This window comes from Corvus kubaryi, unplaced genomic scaffold (assembly GCF_017639235.1).
Source record: "Corvus kubaryi isolate FWS band 111438036 unplaced genomic scaffold, C.kubaryi_AGA036_p1.0 37308, whole genome shotgun sequence".
NCBI lineage: Eukaryota > Metazoa > Chordata > Aves > Passeriformes > Corvidae > Corvus > Corvus kubaryi.
Window position 1 is genome coordinate 6,799,014 of NW_024581096.1, and position 21,689 is coordinate 6,820,702.

General features: G+C 35.8%; 1 protein-coding gene across 1 annotated transcript in view; it reads right to left on the reverse strand.

Annotated features, from left to right (window-relative positions):
* Positions 1 to 9,942: 9,942 nt before the first annotated feature.
* NDUFS4 (NADH:ubiquinone oxidoreductase subunit S4) overlaps positions 9,943 to 21,689 on the reverse strand; it is a 47,503-nt gene continuing 35,756 nt past the window's right edge. Inside the window, exons 3-5 of the mRNA XM_042028367.1 lie at positions 17,934 to 18,106; positions 14,412 to 14,485; positions 9,943 to 10,151 (exon numbers count right to left, since the gene is read on the reverse strand). Coding sequence (XP_041884301.1) covers positions 10,048 to 10,151; positions 14,412 to 14,485; positions 17,934 to 18,106 — 351 coding nt within the window. The 3' untranslated portion in view covers positions 9,943 to 10,047. The remainder of the gene's footprint in view (positions 10,152 to 14,411; positions 14,486 to 17,933; positions 18,107 to 21,689) is intronic.

Consider the following 21,689-nt stretch of genomic DNA (forward strand, 5'->3'; position numbering starts at 1 on the left):
TTCATAATAGAGAATTTTTTTCTTAATAGTAATGAAGTTATTGACATGGAAAGCTACAACTACTTCAAGGAGAAATTTTGCTTTGGAATTAAGGTAAGGTGGACTCCTATTGGTTTTCAAAAAGCAGAATTAAAATGCTCATAAAGAATCCTATATTCACACAGAGATAGTTTAAGAAACAAAAGGAGTCAAAAAATAGTCCTTGTACATTTCACCTATAATGCTAAGAATGAACGGCTCAGTAACTGCAGAGTGCACACACAGTAATTCTTCTGAGACTATAAGAAGCTGGATTAATTGCTGCTAAATTAAGTACAAAGAAACCCTGAAACTTGCTCAGACTCCCCACGTCTCAGGGAAACAGCATGAGAGCTTATTTGGATGAACATAAGATTGCAAATCTTTATCAGCATCACTGCAGGTGAAGGTTGTGAGAACAGCCTTATATATACTGCAACAGGATTGTTCCACCTGATATGCTAGAATGTTTTAGTCTCTGAACCAGGATGCCAGGCCAGAAGCTCTTGCACATAACAAAGACAAAATCTGGCTTCAAGAGAAATGGATGCACCCCATGTCACATGACTAAGTATTCTCAGATTCAGGTTATTATTGCCCAGGGACTTGTCTAAAATTGAAGCAAGTTTTACTGATTCCTATTGAAGCCAAAGTTTGCAAGTTCAGCAAGATGGCATTAGAAATTGAATTTCTTTTTCATTCTAAGCCAAAATTTTGGCAGGGAATTGTAAGGCAGCATATTCTGTCTGTGATCTGGCAAAGAAGATACTCTAAATTAATTAGAAGTGGGTGGGAAAATATTATCCCTGAGAACCTTGCCTGGAAATAAAACCTGGAGCTTTTGAAGTCCCCTGCAAAGAAAAAAAGAAAAAGAGTAAGAGAGAAATAAATTACAGCAAGTAACAGTCACAGCACCTTCCTACAAGACATAAGATCCAGACTGAAGTTCTGGCTTCAAATCAGACCCAGGTCATTCCTACACAAGATGACTATCCCATCAGTATCCATTGTCCTTGCTTCAGTCAATTCTCTGGAACAGTCTTATTTTGTGCAAATAACTGGGTATTAGTTGTGTCAGCAGAAAAGAGGAATTCCTTAGCCTAACAGTTAGGGAATTCACCTGGGTTGTAGCAGCACATACCACACCCTTAACTGCACCTTTCCAGATGATGTACTTTCCTGCTACTGGCTGCTCTAGTACAAATTTAGTGGTTTTGATCTGAAATCATTCACAGGCTGCAAAATATTTCAAAACTAATGTTTACTTCAGCCAGAATTTTTCCACAAATCACAATGATTTCAACAACTCAACATTTCCCAATATAACCTAATTTTTTACAGAATATTTCCAAGCTGCCAAGAATCAGAGAACTTTTTACATTGCTGACAACTCAAACAGCAGGGCTGTAATAGGTAAAAAAAAAAAAAAAAAGAAGCCTAAAAATAAGACTTTTTTGAGTTAGCCTGGTACTAGATTAGTGATATGCCACAGATAAAAAGAAATAAGCACCTAGACACAACAAGCAACTTTAATCACAGATGAGACAGTTGGCTACATTCTGCCATTTTATGCCCTCAGGAGATGGTGAAGGTCATTTAAGTGCACTGATGTGGGATACTGAGCCTACTGGCCAAAAGAGACATTCCAAACTCCAGAAAACATAGCACCAGAATGGAGCACACACAACCACATCACTCAAAGACTGACTGTGAAACTTTAAGGCAATGCCTATAGAAAAGAATAAAAGGCCCAAGAGGCGCCAGTAAGAACTGGATTTTTGTTTCTGTGACACCATTTGTTTTCTGTTATGGATATTTGTGTCTTAGGTTAACATTCCTCTGAAATAAAACCTCCTACCTGATAACATTCATCCCCAGGCCAGGCCATGGATCTATGTCCCTGGCACCATACAACCGTTTCTGTCTGGAACCCAAAATGCTTCCAAGAACCACATCATTTTGTGCTTAAGTAGTTTCTTTGTATAGAGAACTGGTCAGAAAAATGGTCCAGTGAGAGAAAAATAAATTGTGATCCTGCAAAGAGACCCTGAGCACATATGAAAGACCATATGGTAATGATCAAAGCTGAGGAAAAACAAAAAGCTGCTTTCCACCTGCAAAACAGAATTGTCTGAAGATAGTGAAATGGGAATGCTTTGAAGATAAGCCATCATGTAGTGTGGGAAAAAGAGGCAAGAAATGAAACCTGGTATTGAGACAATTTCCTAAGGTGCATTCTGTGATTGGTGGGTGGTGGAGCCAGGTGCTGATTATTTTATACCCTGTTCTAACATGTAAAAATCAGTAAAAGAAGTGGTAATTTCTATTTGTTTCCCACTTTTCCTCATAACCTGCTTTCCAGTGTATAGAAAGCAGGCACGGGTGGATCTAAAAATTATCTCAGCTCTTTCTTTCAAATAATTTCAGGTTGTAAAGTAAGTCATCTGCCCTTCTCTGCAATGAAATTCCTATATTATCTTCCATTTGGTCTTCTGGTTCTCTTCTGAAAAATAAAGGCCTGATTTCAAACATCGGGCCTGCAATTTCTCTCTCCTGTGCTTCTTAATCAGGCTGAAATCCAAAGATAGGCACTGGTGTGAAGTGAGGATGCTATTTTCGAAGTCAGGTCAAGAGAACTGAGTACACCCAACTTCCATGCTTCTGTTGCACTCAATGGTAGTATCTATGCCTCTTTCAGAAAGTGTTCAGAATTTCAAGACGTAGGCAAGACTTTGACACCGAACCAAACTAACAGTCTGAAGGGGAAAAAAACAAAGCAAAAAGGAATTTCTTAGCCATTCTTTGTAAAAGCAGAGGATGCTTCAGCCATCATTTTTAAAGCAGGCAGGATAAAAACCTGAAGGAACTTGAGATAATACAACAAAATAAAAGTATGTATGTAATTCAATCTTAAGCTGTGCAAAGCAAGGAGCTTCAGATATAGAGATATAAATCCAACAGTTTCATCATTACTCAGATGATATTTAATTCAACAGACATTAATTATCTCTCATACATGAAGATTGGTATTGATGATTGAACGTCAGGTGTTTACAGTGGAGATGGCACTCATTTAACTGGTCTCTGTTTACAGTCACGTAAGTGGTTCTAAGAACAGAAGGTGGTTATGGTGGCTCCATCTAGCCCAGGTCCTGTTTCTGAAGGGGAGCAAACGTAGACAGCCGTCTAGCTTTGCAGGGATGCCTGCTGAGTCGTGTTCCTTTGCTTATTCTGACAGCCTTCAGCCACTTGTGCTTTAGGGAATTCTATGCTGAAGGTGGCTGCTATGTGTTTAAAAAACCCTTCAAGGTTTTTTTCCCCCCCAATAATTTGTTTAGTCTCTCTTTTGAGACATGCACTTTTAGCATTCATTCACACCACACCCATAGACAAGAAGGTATTTCTAAAGCTCTGTGCATCTCACTTCTTCAGATTTCTGCACTAAAGAAATTAATCAAAATCAACCAGCTACTAAAGGAACCCGGTTTAAGTGCAAATATCCACATACTGTGAATAGGTGGGCAATTCTCACTTCACCTCATTTTAAAACAGATACTCTAAGATTCTGGATTGGCAATTTTACTCCAAGTTACAGTGATGGGCTGCAGCAAAGTTGTTTCCAATTTACTGTTTTTAAAAAATTTGGATTATATTAACAGTGGGAAGTTTTGCTTTTTTATAGCCTAGTTATTTTAAGTCATTTTAATAAAATAATTTTACTTACATAGTTATTACACCTGTGCAAGTGCAGCCTGTGGAATCTAGGTAATGCACATTCCCAGTGCTGTGGTTCAGTATTCTGGGTTGAGGCAAACATATATTTTGCTCCAAAGTTCTATTTTATGCATAACTGCAAAGAGCAGTTACAAACTAAGGATAACTAGAAATTGGAAATTACCTGCCCCCCTTCTCCAGCCCTCCCTGCCCCCCCCGCCCCCCTTATTTAGTAGTTTATTTCATAATGTCTCTGTGAAGCTCCTTCAATTGTTAAAAATGAGTTATGTCTCTTCTAGAAATTGGGTATTTTACATGTCTGAAGGCTATACTTTGGGGTGTTGACTGGTAAAGGAACTTTGCTATCATATCCCAGTAATAAAGTGCAAAGACAGAAAATGCACCACCGGAAAGCTAAAACCTGAATGATCCATGCAACAGAGTAATGAATAAGACAGTCTGAAATGCAAAGGGCACTGTAACTACAGCATTTCCCCAGTCATACTCAAAAATATTTTCTCAAGCACTCTGCAGACATCCCAAGTGAAGCAATAAAAGTGGTCAGGTGGGGGAAAGGGTAAGGAAGCAAAAATAAATTTCATTTATAAGCAGATTGTAAGTTTGACAAAACTATTTGGCAACAACAGTGGATCATGTAAACAAAAACAGTGAAGCATCCAAGAACTGTTTAAAAAAGGTGCTGGAATAAGCACAGAATTTATTAGGGACTGTTTGTAATAAGCAGTCCTTGTTTTAAATTTACAGTACTTCTCAGTTTGATGTTTGACTTCCCTTAGCTGGTTAAGGAAGAAGGCAGCAATGACAAGCTTGCATTCAATTATAGAAATCATCTCAGTAGACTGACTACAACTTTGCATACATATTCCTGTAACAGACAACCAAGGCATGCCAAAAGACAACTGCTTTACTTGACAGACATGATAAGAATTTTCTCATTTTCTCTACCTAATAACAGAGAAATTAAAATATCTTCCAGTATGTATAGGCACAGTACCAGAATAAACAGTTTTCTTCACTTCTTCTGAGTGGTATTTTTAAGAATAATTGTAGTTACTTATCAAGACTAGCCATTGTTTTACCGGAATGTTTTAGGAGGAAAACTGTACATGTATCTTCATTTAATATTTCTGAGGTCTTAGAGAATAATCTTGAATCAGCAGAATTTGGTCTCATGCAGGTATCCAAGTATGATAACCCAGTTTAAGAAACCTGATGATCACTGAAGATCATGATGGTCAACAGTGAATGTCCTTCAGCTTCAAAGTGGAAACTGTTTGTGGTCATTTCTTCACTATAAAGGATGTATTTAATTATCACAAAACATTGACAACACACAATAGCAGACAATGTTGGAATGCCATGCTGGCAAACAGTACAAAGAACAGCCATTCTGTGCCAGATCAGTATAGCCACCTGAACAAACTCAGCTTTGGCAGTGGCTGATAGTGACTGACAAAGAAAGAACATAGAAACAGGGATACTCCAAGTATACCCTTTTCCAGCTGTCAGCAGCCTTTATCTCAGGGATTTTACTAAACAGGATACTATTTTATATTTAATGCAGACGTTTATAGCATGCATTTCTTGTACTGAATCTAATGTAAAGCTAGTTTTGGTAGTCAAAAAATTGCCAATGAATTTCAAAATCTGGTATGTGAAAATGTACTTATTTATTTTAAGCTGCATTCTCATGAGTATGTTGATGTGCCTGTTTAAAACAGTGAATTATACAGTACTCTCTGGATTACTTGTGATTTTAGAGGCCACCCATACTAGTCCTCAGTTATCTCTCCTCCATGTTAGAGATTTGCTTCTCAAATAAAAGATACTTACGTCTTTACGTGTGCTGTTGCCTTGCTCTGTAACTTCATAAGAGACCTTTTTGAAAGCCTTCTGTAAATCTAAATGAACTGCTCGAATTACCCTGTCCCCATAACCACCAACTCCTATGAAGATTGTGAAAATAAGTAGTATCTGAAATAGCCAAATTGCTGCATCATTTTTATATCATATCTGTTCACAGCATTATTTATAGATATTTTCAAGGTGTAGGAAGGAATGAAAGAAAACCCAATGAACAAAAAACCCAAAACCTGTCACCTGCTATTCAGATGAGAGTTTTAAGAAAAATGTTTATACCACAAGTAATAGTTACACAGTTCCAAATTTCAATTACTTCGAAACTACTGTCTTATTCTAATCAACTTATTTGTACTTATTCTAATCAACTTGTCCTAAAAGGTGGTAATTCACTTTTTCAGTGTGGGAGGCATTCATGACAGGAGTCTTTTTAATTTCCCTCCTGATGAACATGGATGTGAAGAATCAGTATTTTACATCCACTGAAATCCACATGTTAATATCAATTCAGTATTATTTTGCACCCCCCACTTTTTTCTTTACGTTGCTGTAAGCACAATCTTGTGAAGCTGGTGATACTCTCTCCATTAATTAAATACCAACTAAATGTAAATCCCTCTCAGAATGTGGAAATGAGAAAAAGGACTTATGAAAGCAAGTCACCTGACCAGACACACCATAACTTACTATACAACTCTCTAAAATAATTTTCTTAGGTAATTTTAAAGTTATTTGCACCTTTTTTTCTTTTCAGAATAACAAAATATGTTGGCCACCCCAGTAACTAAACATAGTTAGATAACTGTATCTCGCAAAACCAAACTACACAAGTGTGAAAATACAGGCAAAAGCTAGTAATCGTCCAAATTAGCTTCTCCTTTTCTAGCACATGGCCAAACTTTCAATATATGGATAAATAATTTTTCCATTTCATAGTATCCATTAATAGTCTGATTTGTTTTAAATTATCCATCAAACTGCACAGTTAAGAAATACTCTGCTAGAAATCTGAAACTGTGCTTTTAGTTTCCTGACATTCTTTATGTTCCATTGTAACATAACAATTTTAAGAATCGCAGGGCCTTTATTATTAATTTAAAAAATAGTTAATTTGAATTATGAATGATGACAATATTCCTGGTACTTGCAGGATGCACACTTGCTATCAGCTGTCAGGAAGGTGGAAACATAAATGTGCAGTAAAATAAAGAAACTGTAGTTTATTAGCGAAGTTAAAATTTCACTAAAACATCCTTGGTTTTACGCAGTAATTATAGAACTGGAGTGGCCAACCTTTCAAAACTCATGTATGAAAATGTCAAGTGGACAAGAGACACGAAAAAACCCTCAAACCTATATACCATATACCTTGTAGAGTTGACAGGATTAAAAGCTAGTAGCATACCGGAGGAAAAATACTATGATGCTGCTTCTTTCTTTGAAGAAGGAACCTTCACCAAGACTTGACAGGAATAATCCAAAACTCATTATGATATGCTGGCTGAGACAGAAATGACAGATAATAAGCCTTTTTCAGAAAGGTTCTGTGGATAGTTTGTTAGAAATGTGAAAGGACTTTGTCTCCAGCAGCAGCATGCTTTCTCCACACAACATAACTACTGAAGCCAAAACATCAACTACTTCAAATCAGCTCATTCTTTGCAGCGGGCTTTCCACAATAATGGAAGCTACAAAACTGGAAAGAAGACACCTCAATTCTACACAGCTCAGTGAAAGAATGTAAATGTAACATTTGTGGTACATTACTCTGGAATACTGCAGCTGTCTATTAATTCTTTAACACTCTTTTGCTAGTGCCATGTAAGGTGACAAGACACCTGAGATGCAAACAAATCCCACTGGGTAAAGAACATGTTCAGTTTACTTTTGAGATTTACACTTCTTTACCCAGTAATGATTTTGTTACTTTCACAGTTTTCAAATATTCTTCCCATTAAAAGCTTAGATTAGTTGGATGCAGCACAGCTACATCTACCACCAAAATGAATTTCTAATCTCATTCAGCATTCTAATTCTTATTCAAATGAATGGCTAATCTCTATCATCAAGAATGACCTATTATGGTAGTTTACGTGTTGTGCCTTTTGATATATTCAAGCTTCAGGAGTGATTTTACTTATCACAACATATTGCAGAGTAGCTAGAAGCTGAAGTTCACCTATGAAACATTCACTTCTGAAGGCAGTTAACTAAAGACAGCCAGATCACCTTGTACAAGTTCAGTTCCAGCCTAGAGTTATAATGATTTGGTAAATTAATGAAAGGCTAAAGAAGTTTAGTATCTAATAGAACTTCTGATCTCTAAAATATATTCTTGCTGCAACTGATCCTCTCCAAGCTCATGCCCTCAGTATTACTTCTAGGGTTTCAAGACTGTAGTGACTATAATCAATCTATTCCCACTGTCACCATGATCATTCTTAATCCATGTAACAGGATCAAAAAATCCAAGTCCTAGGAAAATGATCAAAGGAAGAGAAGATCCTGGTCTCAAACACAACTTAAAAACATCAAGGTGGCCTGAACAATACAGAATCATAATGAACGTACCCGTTTAAAACAAACAAACAAAAAAGATTTCTTCCTTAGAAATAAAAGGTGATTTATCAAATTCTCCTTTTAAGTATTTCCATTATCTTTCCAGTAGAAACAAAGAAACAAGAAACTGTGCTTTCTGTGGAACTGGTTCTAGTTATGAGAAGTATAGATTAACAGACAGCAATTTCACGAATTAGGTGTCCAAAGATAATGTTAGGTATCTAATACTAATCAGTCAATTCTATGGACCATGTAATTTCACAAACCAAGCTGTGTCTCAGCTGCATTAGATATCTGTGGATTTCTTGTTTTAATAATCTGACAAAGCTTGAAGATCTTAATTTAATGAACTTAATTTAATGCTCTTTACTTAGAAAAAAACAGAAGGAAAAAACTCCAACGAATGGCTTTTCTTATTACTGTCTTCCTAGTAGTGTCAGCATATTAAGCTGAACTGGAATACAAAAAGATGCAGTAGATTCTGGCCTGTTATGATTCCAGTTTGGTGCACTTTGGCGTTCCTGGAGGACTTCAGGCTCCACTGCAGAATTCTGCATTCAAAATTCAATAGAAGATGAATTGGAATAACAGTTCTCGTCTGTGATAGGAAAATAGCAACTTCATCCAACTGGTTGATTATGCTGAAACTGGGTCAGAACCAATGCCTTAAATGAATGCTAGCCAGCATACAGGGAGCTGGTTAAAACTGAAGCAAGAATATATGCTATATAATAATAAAATCTGGGCAACATAAGATAGTTTTATGCCTCCTTTTAGCTAAAAGCTAGTGCACAGCACTCACACCAGTACTTAGGTCTATGTGGACAGAGATGTCTCAACAGTATCTTTTGTGACAGCTGGGATAAAACTCTCAGTTGCATAAGAAAAAGGTACAACACCCCCCCATTTGTAATACATTTCACTTATCATATGTCAATACCGTAACTTGTTAAGTTAAAGTGAATAAAGCAACAGCCAAAGATATATAACCAAAGATTTCAAATACAACATTGTGCATTTTTAAAACTAATAATTTAACACCATTTAAGACAAATTGAGTTTAGTATATATACTTGCTGTTAAGGCTGAGATGCTATCATCACATCTCCTGTTAAGCAACAGGAAACCTCAATTCAGATAAACATGTAAATAGCAATAAAAGACCCAGAACTATAATTAAGTAATTAGTATATGCTGATACTGTATGAGGCACCCAACTATTCTGACTTAATTTGTGAATATTTAACTGGCTTAGTTTCACATTTCAAGAACATCACAGAGAAACAACTGCAATCTTAATCTTTTGGACTAAACCTCCTCTATAACCAAAACAAAACCCAGTGCTTTCTATTCTAGTCATGAATTCTTCTGGAATAATGAAAGTAGTAATTTCAGCAGAAAGGAGTTATATAACATACATTTATACAGAACGGTCTTGAGTTATACCCATCCTTTGCTCTTCAACTGCCAAAACTGTCCAGTATTGAAAGAAAAAACCCCAGCTTTTATTCAAAGACTTTTTATATGCAAAGCTTATTGAACTTACTAAACTTCAGAAGTTTAAACAGGATAGTAGATATAAAATTACCATCAAAGATTAATCATAATCTCTAAAGTTGCAGCTGATTTCAAACATTCCTTTTGATATTCCTAGTAAAGCAATTTTTTAGAAGTATGAACACTTCAAATCTCCTCTATTTATAGGGAAGTTTGTAACAGGTTCAATTGGAGACATCAAAAACATTTTAAATAGACATCACAAGATACATATGTAGTTTAAAGGTCAAATTTATTAGGAGATTAAGAGATGTATTATACATGGACTATAAATATAGCACAGCTGACTTTATTCACAGTCACACAGCCAATGCCAACCTATTTTGTAGACACTCTTGTTCTTTTGTTCCAAGAAAAATTTGCGCCATAAGACTTGGATTTAGGTTTTGGAATCTTCTTCTCTTCAACATCGTAACTCCAGCCTAGAGGTTATGCAGCAGGGGAAGACAAGAAACAACGAGAATTATATTCTCAGCATACAATATACAGCAAATGCAACTGAAAGGTTTTAGATTTAATATGTTTTTCTCCATGTAGGCACCCACTAATCTATTCCTTTCTAGTTGGCAATGGAGAATACTGAAATGTGGCTAATAACCATCCTGTGAGATGGCAAGACCTGACCATACTACAGACAACTTGACAGTCACCGATGAAAAGCTCAACAGGGAAGACTGACTGTGCTGTAAGTTCATGGCTCCACAACTCCACAGCACCTCAGAAGCACTAAGACCCTGTGTATGTTGGCACAGGAAATGAAGAAGATAAGAAAAAACATGGAAAAAAATAACATATAGAAGATCAATCTCAAAGGCTGGGAGACAATGGAGACCTTGGAAAGCTAGAAAAAAAAGAAAGGTAGGAGGACCAAAAAAATGAAGAGGAAAGAAAAAACTTCAACATTAGAAAGGAGTTTAATACTTAACATTTTTTATAAGAACATAAAAAATTAGGAGTAAAAAGAAAAGGGAATGAAGTGATAGAAGACAAGTAAATTATGTGATAGTTAAGCAAGAGAAATGCTTAAAAATGTCAGAAAAGAGGAGGTGGAGACATTAGTGTTTATGTAAATCAAAATGCAAATTGGTTGCAGCCTCCAGGTGCCTGGAAAGTTGCCAGGGCAGCACTCAGTATTCCGAAGTTTGGTCTCTTTAGCTGCAATATTTCACTCAAAGTTGAGATACTTCAGTTGAAGCTAGAAGTGGTTAAATATGCAGTTTTAAGTGATACTCATAAGACAGTACTTTTCTTCCTTAGTTTTAAAACTGAAAGTTGTAAGCCCCAAAATGTTTAACATATATCTGAATTTTTACAGTTAAGGTGCTCACAGTAAACAGTCAAGATACACCTACACACCAGAATGTTCTGTAAGATACACAAGTTGTCATGTCACTGCCTCATTTTTGTGTATTCACAAATGTCACACAAACATTTTCTTCATGTTTATTAGTCCCAACCAGTGTTAATTTCCAAGTTAACTACTCTCTGTAAGAAACACTGAATAGAGATTTTAAAAACATATTCTTTCCATCTGTGAGAACACTGGCTTTTGCCTCCTGTTCTGATTAAAAATATAAGCTTGAGTAAACAGCCAGAACTAGATCCAGAGACAGACTTCAGTATTGCAACATTCAGCATTGTAACACCTAACATTGAGACATTTGGCTGCTGGAATGGAATCTACAGCCCCAAGGTATTGCTTCATCTTTTTATACACTAGATGGAGAGGGGCCGAGTGCCTCCAAAAGAGATTTGCAACTGCCAGCACAATGACTTGCACTGCCATAGATATCCAAAATACATAAGGTTAGTTACATCTAACTAAAAATTACAAGAGGCCACCATATGTGATTAGGTTCCACACTTTGGAACAGACTCCTTCAGACCAGCACTTTGAATTGTTCACGACGGAGAGCAGAGGTCACTTTTATAAAAATACCAGAATGGTGGGGGGAGTTACTCTTGCCCAGAGCCCTGCCATACAATCCAAGTAGACAGAAAGCAGATTTCACCATCTGTGGAAGAACACCCTCACCACCTGACTAAAGGTTATTGTGGAGTAGAAAAACTCTCCATCCTTGTTACTTAAGCTGTATGTTTTTAAACAACTGCTTCAGTGATGTCAGACAGGACAAAAAAAAAATTAGGTCAACAGTCAGAACTTTTAATTTCTTCCAGTTTACAATGTTTCCTCCTTGCCTGGACCTCAGACCATTCTCAGCAGTAATATTTTGGACAGCAATGTTTCCTGTTAAGTGTATCCAGCACTGCTACTCCAGCGTTAGAAGACACATCAGATGGGGCAGGCAGAAAGACAGCTTGTCTTACCTCCTTAAGTTCTTTGGTGAGAAAGAACTCTGAGTTTACCAACTGTACCAAAATAACCTGCAATATCTAGAATTTTCAGAAATTAAACTCTAGGTTCTTAAGGAATTTTGTAATGGAAAATTTGTGTGGTTCATACAGGAGGAACAGAGAGAGTTAAGTATTTGTGTTTGTAGACCTAGATATGTCTCAATACTATCTTGGTTAAGAAGCTAACTTCCAGTGTAAATGTGTGCCTAAATTTCTAATGTATTTTAAAAAGCATAACTAAATAATGTAAAATTTGTATTTCTAGCTACATATGATACTGAAGCTATCACTACAGAAAATATTATGCACATATCATATGCATAAATTAAAATGAAATCACAATTTAGGCAAGCCAGTATCTACAGAAAAGTTTGGTGCATCTCAATTATGGTAAAATTAAGAGTGCAAACTCTTAATTTTATCATAATACTGAACTACTAATATTAATACCAAGTCATAGCCCTAGTTTATTTGGTTTCGTGCACAATGGAGTAATTTCTAACTCAGTAAAAGCATAAACTTTCTACACTGAATAAATGCATTTTACTTGAATCTGCATTTTGAAAGTACAAATATAGCATCTACAAAGAGATGACATAAGCAGCTCATTACATTAATTTTTCTCTCTTGTATGCTGAATTGTTCAAGAAATAACATGAACAACACAGAAGCATGAATGCAACTATACCAAATTCTCCCAAATTTCGTATTTGTTCATTAAACAATAAAAACCACTAATAAAATTGCACAATTATCCAATGCAAATATGATCCTATTAATTTCTTAGGAGTAGAACTTATTTTTCAATAAAATTAGGACTATTAAACCAAAAAAAATTCCATTCAAAGAGGAACAGACAAATTAAATACTAGCCTTTATCATTAAAAAGTGCAAATAAATTGCACATTAAATGGTTTGGTTTCTTAGATGTATAGGTTAATGGACTTACAATGTTTGTGGTGCACAACATCAACCATCTAACAACTCTGCATAATTTGGTCTGACCAAGGAACTGTACTATTTACCCCAGACTAAATACAGTTGGAAGCTGAAGACCACAGGGAAGACTTCTGAAGAAGCTTACGCTTCATGTGTATTATTCCTGGCTTTATCTCAACGTAATTAATCTTCTTCACATCCACAGGGACTAAGCATCAAGATTAACTTTTTAAGGAAAATTGAGTTGATTTAGAAGAAAAAAAAGAAAAGAGAGCAGCAAAAAAACATGCTAACATGAAAAAGGACTGCTGAATATTCAAAAGGCTGAGATTATGGGTACTGTTTGTGGTACCATCATTCTGTAAGGAAATACAAGCCTAACTAATGAAATAAGTTTACAGATACATTCCCTCTGATATATCATCAGCTTAAAAAATTATTAAGTGATGATACTGGCTTTTCTACTGTCTTTTTCACAAGAACCATCATCAAGTGTATGTGTTTAGACTCTCATGCTAAGAGTTAGGCGTAACATCCTCAATCTAAAGGTTCCTCATGGGGAGCAGTGAGGGGATGTGCTGATCTCCTCTCTGGTGACCAGTGACAGGACACAAAGAATGCAATGAAACTACATCTGGGGAAATCCAGACTCAACAACAGTAAAAGCATATTGACTGAAAGAGTGGTTGGTCATGGGAACAGGCTCCCCAGGGAACTGACCAGGACAACAAGCCTGTCGGAGTTCAGTGATTATCTGGGCGATGCTTTTAGTCACACCGTTTACTTTTAGGCAGTCCTGTGAGGAGCAGTGAGTTGGACGTGATGATCCTCTTGGGTTCCTTTTACAATAAATCTGTGCTGCAACACAGCCAAAAATGAAGTCCAACATGCTTACTTGGTAGTCATTTTAGTTTTTCTGATTATCAAATATTCACAAGCGCTCTGACAGTTTCCCTTAGTAAGAACTGAGATGCTCATGTTAAGCCTTCAGGCAAAGAACACATTGCCATGTAGCCGGAACACCAAGCCTGGGATACACTTCAAGTATTAACTTTCCTTCAAGACCTGAGCAAGGTCTCATTCAGCTCTCATTCAAAACGGAGATACTTGCAAAAGCATTTTAATATTAATATTACATTTTAATATTAATATTAATGACTGAAACACCTTTCTAGAGAGTGGAAAGTCTAGATTCAACGCCTTCAGCACCCTTGGAAATATCCCCCATTCCTATTTTCCTCCTCCTCTTGTAGAACACTAGCAGTCTACCAATTCTGCAGAACAGAGGGAAGGTACTTTATCCTGTACTTATTCTGTTGTTAATACTTTGAGATCAAGATTGCCTATAGAAGGATGAACCCCTCATAGCCCATTCGTACAATACATACCATTTTTTTCAGCAAAAGCAATGGCATCTTCTTTAGTAGAGAAAGTAAGAACCATGTTGGATAAAGGATCAGCTCTGTAAGAAATCAGATGACAATTTTTAGGCAGATCGGAAATAGAAAAAAATTATATCTGTATCTCAAATATTAAAAGCTTACATTAAAAGCTCAAATATTACACAGCTCACTTTAGTATGCCAACTCACAAAACCTTCAAAACACTTTTTAAAATTATTTCCAGGGTCAGCACTTATTTTCTGCAGAGTACTGTTTTATTCTTTCAGTGTGTTAAACTTCCCTCACAACTACTTGCAAAAATTAATTGGGTTAGTAGACAAACATGTCTAACCACTTGCTGAGGTTATAGTAAGTGCTCTGCAATACTCTTTTTAATTTAAATCTGTAAAATCCCTCTCTTTTGGTAAGGTTTAAGGTAATTCTGAACATTTCAAGGAGACCAAGAGTCTGTAGAGCAGCTAGGGGAAGAAAATCTCAGAGAGAAAAGAGCAGAATACTTAAGTGAGAAGAGAAGGAATTGAGCAGAAACTGCAAAGTCCATAAAAAATACTGAGAGTTCTGCTTTGGCTGAGGTCACATGACCTCCACAATTTATTCCTATACAGAAAGCAAGATCACAGGCCTCAACAAAAAATGAAGCTCCAAAATGCAAATTGCTAGCTAACTAATTACATAGTGGTTAGTTTTAGATGACCACCTATTCTTAAACTGCATTTTTGAAAGGAATGGAACACCATAAACCCCTTTGAAACAAATTAAAATCTCAGTTAAAACATGAAATTGCCTTATTTATTGCTATAAAAGCTCAATTTAAGAACAATGGCAAAGGATGAAAAAAAAAAAAAAGAGAGGGGTTCTAACTCTTAAAGAAATGAGATACTGGTAGTAGCAGCACAAAGATAGATAAAGCCTCCCTGAGACAACACTGCCTATGAGCCTGGGAGACAACTGGAAAGACAAGACCAAATTGCAACAAACTATTGAAGGAGCTGCCTCTCAACTGTTCTCTCTTTGAAGCTAGAAGGATAAATGAAGAGAAAAGACCTAAGATACACTGAACTCTCTACAATAAAGGACAAAGCCTGTGACTGGCAAAGGGGGAGGGGAAAAGGGGGAATCTCGCTTCCAGCAAAGACAACAGTGTAATTTTATCTGATGTACACATGGAAAAATGGAATTCACTATATATCCAATATATTCTCCAGTAAAAAAAATCACAAACAAACGAACAAAAAACACACAACAAACAAACAAAACCAGGATAAAGACATAAATTACACTTTTGCAAGCCACTGCAATAGGCTCTCTTAAAGACATTTAAAGATTTCTCTTAAAACAGCAGTAAGTGAATTAGGAACTAAGAATTAGTTCATGACATGACCAGGGGAGAATGAAGTGGCCCCAGTGTACTGCAATATTGTGACAACTTTTGCTTGTTGTTATTCTCTTCCATGATTTCGGTTAGAAAAATCTTTTCAACACTACTAAAAAGGAACAAAGAAGCTTTAAGCCTGAAGTGTAGTGAGGTACCAGTGCCCATTCAGTACTGCAAATATGGCAAAAGCCTTCCCGGACAGAGGTAGATGGGAAATTAGAATTTTGCAGAAATTATTTCTTCTGTTTTATGTGGAATAATCTTTCATTCAATCTAAATACACTTCTGATTTATTTCTATAAATGAGCTATCCGTGTGAGCAAACTTGATTTCAGGATGTCCAGGATGACGTCCTGATAGTGTCAGCAGTTCCAGTGCTGCAGAATTTCCTATACCTACCCCAAATTCTTTCATAAGTCACTGAAAACTAGGATTCCACATTTTGTTCTCTTAAGAGATCTCATACAATGGAAACTTCACACTTGCCACGTTTCTTTGTTTACAGCTTTATATTAAAAGGTGTATTTGAGAACTGCCTTTAGGCATTCTTGTAATGAAACCTCCCAATTAAAAAAAATGCCACAGTTCCATTTTACTTAGATCTATAACTGGATAATCTTCACTGAAGAAGAGCCCCAACAGCCAAGAAACAGCAAGTGCAAAAAAACCCCTAACCCCAAACAAGACTAAAATGACAGAAATATAGGAAAGACCTAGAGGTAAATAAGTATATTGAGTTCAGAGAAAAAAGAGCTTTAATATGTAGACCCTAAACAGCTCTAATCCACTAATCCCATTACATTATTCAAAAGGAAATGGGAAAATGTCTAAGAAATGTTCTTTGCAGAAATTAAATCTCAAGAGAAAAAACTCTTAGGTATTTTTGGGTGTTGAACGGTAACACCAGAGTCTACACTAACACTTTTTACAAGAATGCCTTAAAAATGAACAGATGCAAACTAATTTACAAAACCGTTAACCTAGCAGTGTCAATTCTCAACAGAGCACTTGCTTTTATTCTACCTGGAGCTTGCTTACCCATGAGAAATTCCTTTCCCTACCCCAAAATAAAAACGTATGTAGAGCCTCCTCAAATTTTTATGAGAGATCAATGCAACAGGAAGACTTGATTTCAGAGTTACTTTGAACTAAATTTCTGGATATACTCATGTTATAAATAAAAAAAAAAACTGTGACTGGATTTGGAATGTTAATAAATCTCAAAAAATGCATCCTCAGGTAATTTAATGTTTAAGGTTTTAAAGTTTTCTTTCATAGAATTTTGTATTCTTTGATCATAAGTGCTAATATGATTGTAGCCAGGTATTTTCAGTACACATTTTATCCTTTCTGAAATTTGAAAAATAATCTTTAGTGGCTGACTTTGGTTTATGTATAATAATTAACTATTCTCAATATGCCTCAAAGGAGACAGCTGCAAATCAAAATTACACTATTTTCAGAGGAATTGCTGGCATAGTTTTCAGAGTCTACAGAATTCTAACCATGCTGTGAAATGCAGGTAGTGTATTCATATAAGGGGGAAAAAAAAGAATTAAAAATTAGATGCATCCAAATTGTAATTACATCTCCAAATTACAGCATATCTAGCTAAAAGTAGTTCCTTTCTGTACTTTTTGTGTATTTAGGAGTTTTTAATACTAATATTGGCAATATTTAAAGAAACAGTGTAATATTTTAAATAGCTTGGTTTGTTGTGTTTTATTTATTAGTTATGACTCCTCATTTTAGATCCTCAGGATAAAAAAAAAAATCCAGAAGTACTGTTGGTTTTGTTTAAAAGATGCAATTGAGAGCTGAGAATGATTTACTACATTATGTAACTAATGACTTTCTGGCCCTGATGCTGCCACACAGTAACATCACCACAATGTAATCATTGAAATTTTTGGTTGTTAACATCTTTTTCAAACTCTTCCAGATGATGTTGTGAGTAAAAGTCTGCTTTTAAACTTAACAGATCATAAATCATACAACAAACAAACCCAACCACTTACTGTAAGTACTGTTAAAACACAACCAGATTTACAGGTAGAAAGGATATTTCAGATTTAGATTACTAGTGAGCCGAATACAGAAGAAAAGTATTTTCAAATTCAGTAAGTACTCACGTAGATGCCCAGCCCATCAAAGGGTTCTCCCAGCGCTCCCTGTTATCAAATTCCATCTTCCACTTCTTTGTATTGTTAAGTCCTGACTGCATTGCATTACGTGCTGGAACAAAAATGTGAACTTTCCTGGTTTTGATGTGCTCATCTGGAACACCAGTTAAAGTAGTAATATCCTAAAAAAAACCATAATGTGACTTGTTAAAAAGAGGTTTGTAAGAGGGTTGTAAAATAATATTGCTTATGCTTTTTACATAATTTCATACCTTTTTTAAAATTACAAAAACTGAAAAAAATTTAGAGAAGTACATTATTATTTCAACTAAAAACAATGGAAGGTGACAGATGTTAGGGCTGCTATCGTTCTGCTTCCCCAGCTGAGTTAGGTTTAGCTTGGATCAGTTACCTGACCCTGCTCACTTCCCACCTACAAAACAGGTAGTGCCAGAGGAGGGACTGGACATTTCCCCCCATCCTTCTCTGTCCACAGCTGCAAAGTCAGGACTGCTTCAACTTGCACCAGCTAAAGCAAACATGGAAATGCGCAAACGCTTTCTTGCTTCAGGAAAACATTAGAGCACAGACTGAAATATTGACAAATTCTAAAATTTTACATTACCATTAGGAGACTCAACTTCATATGAACAAGACTGTTTACCAAAATACTTGCCAGCCAAGTATGTGCTGCAGTGCAAGCGCTTTCCCTTGGGCTTAGCTCTGTATAGAGTTAAGAGACACCAACACCTATGCTGACTCAAGAAGCTATGCTTAGCATGAAGGAAGAGGCAGAAGGTAGTGTCTTTTGCACAATATGCTACTGATTGTTTGAGACTGCAGAGCAGGTACTAGAATTCAGCTCTCTTCTTTCTCTAGTCATTAGTTACTACATAAAGTTGACCTCCTCTTCGTGTTTCAAGCTATGACTCAGCATTTGACAGTCAGTTCTGTTGATGTTCAAGATCAAGAGATGCACATTTGATGCCAGTAACACTCTTCAGTATATTTGTGAAGGACAAATTTATTTAGGAGATTCCAACCTTCAAAGAAAAAAAAGATATATAACATTGTATACAACCAGTAGTAGGATGCCCTCCTCTACTAGGGAGGGATGAGCCTTGTTGAGGGCCTCCCCAAATAAACCTAAGAAAGATAAATCCTTCAAACCAGCCTAAAAATATTAACTGACTTTAACAAAGTGTAAGATAGGGAAAAACCTCACAAGAATTGCTATGAAAAATTACCCTCAGCACCATCTGATATAATTAAAGTGAACATTCTCACTAAAAACTAAACAGTAATTATATAAAATTAACCTGTCAGTTCACCCTAGTAAAGAGTGAAATCAAACATCAAATCCATCTACCTCTAAGGGGACTAAACTACTCCTGTTCCTTACATACTTAAAAGGCCAGTGGGAGCTCCTCAGTCTCCCTCCCTCCCCTCCTCTTCTGTCTCTCCAGGAACAAGTAGTAAACTGGTAACAGTCCAGAAAACTGCAGCAAAACTTTGGGCATATTGAACTCATCTTGACAGTATTGCCATGACTTGAATGAAAAGAGAAACAAGTTTAAGTAGAACACTGTGGTTTTACATAAACGTACCTAGTAACTTTATGGGATTTTGCTTTGTGGCAAACTTAAAACTTCCTCATGCAATCACCAGACCATCCTTTGAAATGCAGAAGTTCTTATTTTCAATTTTACTTCAGAAAATAAATTTTGGGAGATCAGTCCCTCAAAACTACAAGAGGCAGGAAGTTTAAAGCATTTGACTTGCATTTGCTATTAGGACTGAAGGGGCAACAAACAAGCATCCTCACTAGCTTTCCAACTTCCGACATTTCTACCCAAACTACCAAAAGAAACTGTCAAAGTATCTTAACAATTCCATCATAAATGCTTTCATTAGGACCAAATCATGCTTATTTTTAGTATGAGACTACCAGTGATATGAAAGAGAAGCAGTACCAGTCACTGGAATGTTGCAACACCTATATAAAAATACCTTCTGACAGACTGGCATTTCTCACTGGTGAAGCTTAAACTGCAATTTTAGGAGGAATTTGCTTAAATTTTTTCTGATTTGAATTGGCAAAGTGCTTTGTTTAACAAAAAGAAGTTTTTACCTGCAGTAAAGTTTGGTGAGGATTCAAAGTTTCAGCATGCTTATTTATACAAATAGGCTGAAATATTAGTCTTTATTTTTGTATTTAACAAACGTGAGGAAATGTAGTAATATTCCCAAAAAATTTATTTTTCTGCTCCCAAACAATATGGTATGTGCAAAAATGCTGGGGTTGTTATCATCAAACACTTCCAGATACGTCAACTTCAAAACAGCTCAAAACTATGATTATTTTTTACTATTATTAATCTCAGGAACTCGTAAGTCCATTATGTATTTTATGCTTTAGAAAAAAAACTTTAGAAGTTTTTGAATTCTTCCAGAATAATCTAGAAGTACTAAAATTAAGATACTATGTTAAATAACATTATGGACATACACTATTTTCTCCCAGAAATATTACACAGAACACAATCTAAAAGGAGGGTTAAAACCAGAAAAAGCTATATTTATGAGATAACCATAGTAAAGAAATGCCTAGACTTGTTTATCTGGATGAAAGTAAAACCAAAACCTCAGACAAACCCTTCAAACCATGTTTTTTTCGGGCACTCAGCTCTAAATCAAGGTTATTTCACTAATAATATAGGATTAATCCCATAAAAATCTTTTCAAACTGAAAATTAAAACCTGCCTGCTTTCTAAAATGGAAATATCTACATGGTGTTGCTAGCTCTCCATACTACATTTATTACAGCTACAGTTTCCATGCCTTCTGGGAATCTAGCAATCATTTATTGATATCTTCCTATTTTAAAAGCTGGCAATTGAACAGACAGTTGTTAGGACAATGAGTTTCTGGTTGCTGAAGCTCAAGTTGTCCTGACATAAAATCACTGATTTTGCTTGCTGTAGACATGTAAGGTACTGTAGCATAGCTGAGCTGTTGCCAAAGATATGGAATAAAAAGGCTTGGCATCTATCACATACTTGACACCTAAAGAGCACAGAAGCTCTAAGATTCCTATTCCCTGTAGGCGCACTCTTAGTCTAGACAAACTGATTTCTCACACTTTTAAAATGCATTACAACACTCTATTGTGATCATTTCATCCACACAGCTCCAGCTAGTGACAGAAGAACCTGTCCTTTAAGCGACATTTCAATGGGCTAAAGCTCCCGCTCCAAGATGCCATTAAAACAATATAATACTTGAAAAGAACTATGCTGCATTGGGTTGAACTCTTTACTGGGTCTTCAGTGCTTTGTTCTGAGTTCAAGTTCTCATTGAAACTACCTGTGAACCAACTTTCCAAAACAAAGATATTTTTGACAGCTGGTTTCACATTACTATTTTTTTTAAAGTGTTCCTTAATGAATTTTGCTGTATTAGCATATTAAGATACTAGTGAGGTATTCAGCATTCAAAATCTTAAAGATATGAGATGACAATATAAAAGACTTGAGATTTGAACTGTATAGGTTTACTTTACTAAAAATTAATAACCCTGCTTCACATTTTTAAAACAGGCTGTCATCTAAAAGGTGCATTCTGACATTGTGTTTTTCTTAATATATATATTCTTTGAATAGGAAACTGAATTTTTTTTGTAACTCAAGAAAATTTTAATACTCATTTTGAGGCATTTTGTCTCTTCTTGGAATAAGCTGAAAGGGACAAAATACTTTTTTTTT